We start from the raw sequence: 6,736 nt of genomic DNA on the forward strand, positions 1-6,736 counted from the left end.
TATATAATTGTATATAAAATATGTCCATTTATATACAATTACACAAAATTATAATTTTATATAATTTTTTATAATTATATGTAAAATATTTTTTCCGAGTTCCTATTTCACATTTAAAATACACATATTATAAAAATAAAATGAAGAAGGAAAAAATCTAAATAAAACTGATTTAGGAAATTATAAACATGTAAAACAATATTATTATAATAGTAATATTATTAATGATGTAGCTACTATTATTTAACATGTTGAATACTATGGGGCACCGATGACCAGCGATGTCAAGATTAATATTATAGACACGTAATTCGAATAAATGTCAATATTTCTAAATCTTTCAATATTATAATACTATCGTTATTATAATCGTGTGAAAAAATTAACGCAGTATAGAACATATAAAAATAGTTGGCAAATCATGTAATATCAGTAGCATTCAACGTGCTAAAGCATGCAATTTGTAAAAGAAAACCGTAAGATTTAATTTTCGCATTTGTAGAATTCATTTTTAACTGATTTTGTACAAAAACAAGTCATCAAATATGAAAAGTATAAGTTTTTATTTCTTTAATTATCTAATCATCTCAAATAGCACAGCAGCACTTGTAAAGCAATAAAAAAGCGATTATATGCGCTTTATTAATATTTTGTAAGCGCTGTGTGCTACTTGGAATGTTTTTATCAGTATTAATAAAATGCAATATATAATTAGTTTTCTATGAAATAAAGGTGTATTTTTAGGAAATCTATGTCAGTATCGGCGATTTTTCTTTTATTACTTTGTAAAGAACCTCTTAATAGTTCTTGGAAATGGAAATAGGATCCCGGTCAAAATGGCTGAAATTTTGACATGGTCTAGATTTTGGCTCACTGATCAAAAGTCTCAATGGTTACCAGATCGAATAATCAATAGTTTTGAAGTTATTGCGACTCAAACAAAAAATATAAAATTTACCTTCACCATCAGGTGAATATGATGTGATGTTAGCAGGACTAGGTAAAAGGCCTTTTAAATTCGATTTAAAATACTAATTGTAAAATATAATAATTTAAAAAAGTATTTAAAATGCAAAATGCAAAGAAGGTTTTTCGAATCCATTTTAAATGTAAAATAGATAAAAAAGTATTTTAAATGGTTTTCGAATGCAAAATGATTTTTTTTTGCCCTAGCAGAAAAAAAATTTTTACGAAAAAGTACAGAAAAATTATATAGATTGAGACAAGGTTTTATAAATTCTTAATTTTTTGTTGATATTCATAGTGGGAATACAGAGTGAGAAAGAACTTTGTCTCAGAAATAGTTTTTCTCAAATTTTCTCTAGAATTGGCGTATTTTTATTAATCTTAATAAAAAATGAATAATAAAGCTGGAACATTCATTTTTTATTAGATTCGACCATCTGGAATTAATTTTCTCTTTACAGTTGATTTGCAGTTTATATAAATATTCATAAAAATCTTTGATCAATTATGGGACTTGATTCTTTTTATGCGCCAATGATTCTAGGGAAAATTTTTGAAAACAGAAAAATCAATTATCTATTTTCTAAATGGTTAAATAATAGACATGATTCTATTTCAAATGTAAAATAAAAATGGTTTTCCAAAACCATTTAAAAAATGCAAAATGCAAAATGCAATTTCCATTTCAAATACATATTTAAGTCAGAATTATTTTAAACATTACTCAGCCCTGGTTAAAAATAATTATTAGGGCCCGGATTTTGGTGTGTTTATCATCGGCCAAATTGTCCTCTCGCCTTCATGTATGTGTGTATATTCATGTGTGAATGTGTAAGTGCGTGTACATAAAAATATAAGTAAATGAATGAAGATTTTTAAGAGGATAAAACACATTAAATTAAATCTCACGTGCCTAACAGTACGTCATACCGCCTGACGATGGAGATTAAATTTTGAATGTTTCAGTTACCATAACTTCAAAACTATTGATTATTCAGTCTGATGACCATTGAGATTTTTGATCAGTCAAAATCTAAATCATATCAAAATTTCAGCTAATCTAACCGAGACTCCATTTCACAAGAACTGTTGCGGAGTCTTTTGATGAAGAAGTAATATTAAAAATTAAAATAAAATTTTATACATATACTAATCAAACAAAATGTAGTGCAAAAGTTTATTTGTATCCACTTATTCGTTTAAAAATTATTGACTTAAAACTGCAGAAAAATATGTTCATTTTAATTTTTAAACTATAAAATCATTATAAGTCAAATTAATGTTGTTTCGTTTTTTGCAATTAGTTTCAGTTCGTATTCATTGAATCAGCTGATATCATCAACACTTTTTCGATGATATTGGCTAATATTATCTTAGTTTGTCTCATTGATACTTTCTGATATTGCAAAATAACCAAAATTTTCTTAATAAATATCATTATTTTTCGTATCCGTACATAAGTGTACAAAAATATGACGGATGCTTATTTTTTTACGTTTTCTCCACTGTAAAAGAAAATCGAACTTTATCATAGACTATGACGTCTGTTACAGAATCTGTTATTCTATTACGAGAATGAGGCTTGCTCACGACCCAGTGGTGTCATTCTGCTGGAAGGCTGTTATTGCGATCGACTCATCACCGCCAAAGGCAAAGAGCCAGATAAACAGGTACGCAATGTGTTGCAAGCATGAGTTTTCGGCTAAATATGATCGCACTCGAAGAAAGAATTTTAGCGATCTAAACATTCGTCGTTTTATTTCCATTTTTACTTTAATGTAGTTGTAGCACGTTTCTGCTCTATTTTAATATTATGGATATGTAGATAGGAATTGCCTACGAGTTATCGAAGTTGCCGAAGTCTATAAAGCGCACCGCGCTATCTTCGAGCTTTTTCTGAAAACGTAAAGTTTCATCAAAATTTTTTGATATTCTTCAAAAACATGAATAAAAGTCATTCCAATAATACAATTTATGTCATAGAAGAATAAATTTCACGATATACTAATTAATTTTTTCTTCTCTTTTCTTTTCAAACTATAAGATTATTACACTCGAAGAAAAATATAGTAGTGATAATTATAAAGATGACAATTATATCAGTTTTATATGTAGTTTTATATGTTAGTTAATTCAATTAGTATAATTGAATTAAAACGTATATAATATAATATTATTTGATAAATTATTTGATAGTTATAAAAATTATAAATATTTATTCGTATATATATATATATATAAATTTTACATAAAATTTATATAATTGTCACTTCTATAATTGCCATCACTATGTCTTTTTCTCTGAGTATACAAAAATTGATGGGAGACGACGCATAAATACAATTCTCCAATTTCTTTCGGGTGGTGTATTCAAATATGTAATGGATAATTCAAAAGCGTTTATTGTATGTTAATATATTTAATGTCAAAGGCTAATGTATCGTTTGTACGCACGTATCTTAATTTAAAAACACGCCGCTTTTAACCTACAAATGGGGACTGCGTTTCGTTTTTGAAGGTATTTAATTCGCGTAGCATTATCGGCATTTTAAAAATCTATGTAGGATCTATAATTTTCGTAATACGCGCATCTACTTTTTAGCAATGTGAAAATTTTCGAAACAAACTACAATTTATAAAATAAATCTTTCGAAATATCGTGACCTGAAGCAGAATCCTCTCTTTTATAAAATAATCTCGCAATTAACGCCAAATGGTTCGTTTGATTCGAGTTATTTGTTTTATCTATTATTAAACTCGTTTAATATTGAGCGTACATTCAAAATCAGATGCATTTACTGTCAAATAAACAGGGTAACTCTTTGTTTAGAAATGTAGCAGCAAAACATTTCTATTATTTGAACTTTTGATATTACAAATTCTAGACTATTGCGATCAATGATATATTACGTGTCGGACTTTTACGGAAAGAGCATTTCCACCAAAGAGAGCATTTCTGTTAAACGAATGAATTTGAAATATGCCGAGCAATTAAAAGGTTCATTAACGACATGTGGTCGCGTGAGATAATAGGGAGCGTATCGATTTCTGCAAAGGTCACGTGATGCTGGCTGGCTTTCCCGCTTTTTCTAAAGATATATCGGCCGTTCAGTTATTTTCTTTTAGTCTCCTAGACAAGGAGGAAACTGTTATTTTTTTCCCCTTATTTCCACTTTCGTTGCGGCCGATAAATCGATCGCACGCGCCTGCTGTGAAAAATAATGCGTAACTCCAATGGCCGTTCTAACAGCCCCTTTATTTAGCAATTATCATCGGGCAATGCTGCTCAGCATACTCAATGTATCGCTATCATTCATAGAATTTATACTTTGTTCGATTTCTAGTTTGATTTGCAACAATCTCATTTTTAATTATTTAATTCGAGGTTAAAGAATAAAAAATGTTTAAATACATTTGAAATATTTTTTAGTAATAAAAAATAATAAATATTAAAGAAAATAATATCTATTATAAGTAAATAGAGAACAAATATTTCCCATTTCTAAAAACGTTTAAATCATAATCGGAATTATGAGATCGAATATATGTTAACATTACCGTATCTGACTATAATAAACAAATAAAATATTTTGATATAATATTTAAGAAAATATTTTTAATAATTAAGTAAAAAAAAAACATGTACTTGATCAACTAAATTCAGTGGTGCAGTCTTAAAAATAAAAGTTCCCTGGCGGTGCTTCGAATACAGGGTTATCAAGTTTTCGAAACACCAATCTGCAATATATGGAACGAAGTAAAAGAAAAGGAAATGCATCATTTCATAAGATTGATGTTATATTTTTCCTTTATCACAGCTGATCAATACGGATTTGAATCGTAAAATAAGACGGAATTGGGAGGGGGGGGGGGGAAGGAGAAGGGGATTTCGTATTAGTGCTCAACATTTTATTATATTGAACATATTTGTCTTTTTTTGTAGCGTGATACATATTTTATTCCAACGTATTCTATTGTATATGAACATTTATAATATAAATTATCTTATGTCTAATTAAAAAAAACCTATAGTTCTTCCGTAAGCAATCGATCCTTTCAGATAAACTCTATGTAGGTATATTACATATTTATATGATTGGATGCTTTGATTAGCTACGCTATCGTCTTGTTGTTATGTTAAAATTCAGATTTCAGTAAATATTTAAATGTTTCTTTTCTTCTTATCGTTTTATTATATACATAAAAAAAATTAGTTTTAAACAATTAAAGAAAGTACCTTGGCGCCGCGCCGCCAGGCTTCCAAAAAGTATCCTGGCGTCGCCAGGGTACTTTTAAAAAAAACCTTACGTCGCTAATCAGGGCTCGACTACATCTATGACTAATTATTTTATTGAAATACCTTAGAATTTAGCTTTCAATTATTTAACTTAATGTTTAGAGTTAATTAAATTGATTAAAATAGTAATTTTTATTCATTTCTGTGCGTGACTTGTATAGTCAAAATAGTTTATATCTGTGCGAGAGGAAGAATAGAATCGGTTTTGACGACACGTTTGCGTCCTGTTGCATCCGTAACAAGAACGATGACAACGTTTCTCTTGTGCCTGATTGTGAGTATGCTCGTATATTCCGTTTTACAACTCCATTGTCTATCCAATGGCATCGTGAGCCTCCTATGAGAGATGCTCGCAGCGATGCAAGATGCTCGCGAGTCTAGTTACACGTTCCTTTTCCGCAATACCCTTCTCCATGCTTCATCTTTTTGCAGCAGTGAAAAACGATCTAAATAGCAAAATGTTATCAATATAACGTGTGTTGTTCAATGTCTGTTGAGTCAATAATATTATTAAAATAATGCCACACACATGTCAAAAACGAAGTCCTGTGTACAGAGCAATGATGTGATAAATATTTAAATGATGATAAAATTATATGGCATAACTGTATGTATGTGACGGAAATATACATAATCTTACAATACGTAATGTAAGCTAAGATACAATTTATTTTTCCGAAATAAATATCTAAATAATTATGTTAAATAACAAAATAATTATTTTTTTTAATTATTTTTTTTAATAATTGCATGTAAATAAATATATATAATATTAATTATTGTTTATTCATTAAATATGACTTAAAAACGATGATTAAGTGACGATATTTTATGTCATTATTTAGTTCACTGACGTTAAATGATGAAAAAAAATCTTAAATTGTTATAATATAACAACATCTTACTTGAGACGTTTATAAGCTAAGCAAACGTAAATTAATTAAGAGTGACGGACGCGAATTTTATGAGTAAAATTCGCGCGTCGCGAAGTATTGCAACGAGAGGATGAGATTATCCGATACTTCGATTCATGTATTTCTTCTTCGCGATATTCCCGTCTGAGGGCTTGTGTCTTAGGGATGCGTTTCATTTATCTTCTAGAGGGAATGCGCCACGAATTTCTGAAGGTACAGGCCAGACAAAGCATGCATTTGTTATACAAGTGTACAATTATAACCGGGTACAATTGCATGGCTTTCACGTGGGATGTTCATTTATTGAAGCATGATATTGACACGAGTGTCGACTATTCTGTAGGCATCTGCTCCAAGTTAGCGCACTTTACGGTATAGGTAGTTGTCAATTCAATAATTAAAGACTATGAGATAACATTTCATTTTTTTTCATATGAACATGTATGCGGAAAAATAATTTCAATATTTGTTTATATGAATTTTATTCTGCGCACGAGTAACTGTCTACCGATGCATGAACCGCACGGATGGAAAAGCTATATGTATATATATATATATA

At 29.2% G+C, this 6,736-nt stretch overlaps 1 protein-coding gene across 1 annotated transcript in view; it reads left to right on the forward strand.

Annotated features, from left to right (window-relative positions):
• LOC108693185 (ras-specific guanine nucleotide-releasing factor 1-like) overlaps positions 1 to 6,736 on the forward strand; it is a 121,296-nt gene that overhangs the window by 11,455 nt on the left and 103,105 nt on the right. Inside the window, exon 3 of the mRNA XM_018201999.1 lies at positions 2,520 to 2,636. Within this exon, the coding sequence (XP_018057488.1) occupies positions 2,520 to 2,636 (117 nt within the window). The remainder of the gene's footprint in view (positions 1 to 2,519; positions 2,637 to 6,736) is intronic.

The sequence above is a fragment of the Atta colombica genome, unplaced genomic scaffold (genome assembly GCF_001594045.1).
Source record: "Atta colombica isolate Treedump-2 unplaced genomic scaffold, Acol1.0 scaffold108, whole genome shotgun sequence".
Taxonomy (NCBI): Eukaryota; Metazoa; Arthropoda; class Insecta; order Hymenoptera; family Formicidae; genus Atta; species Atta colombica.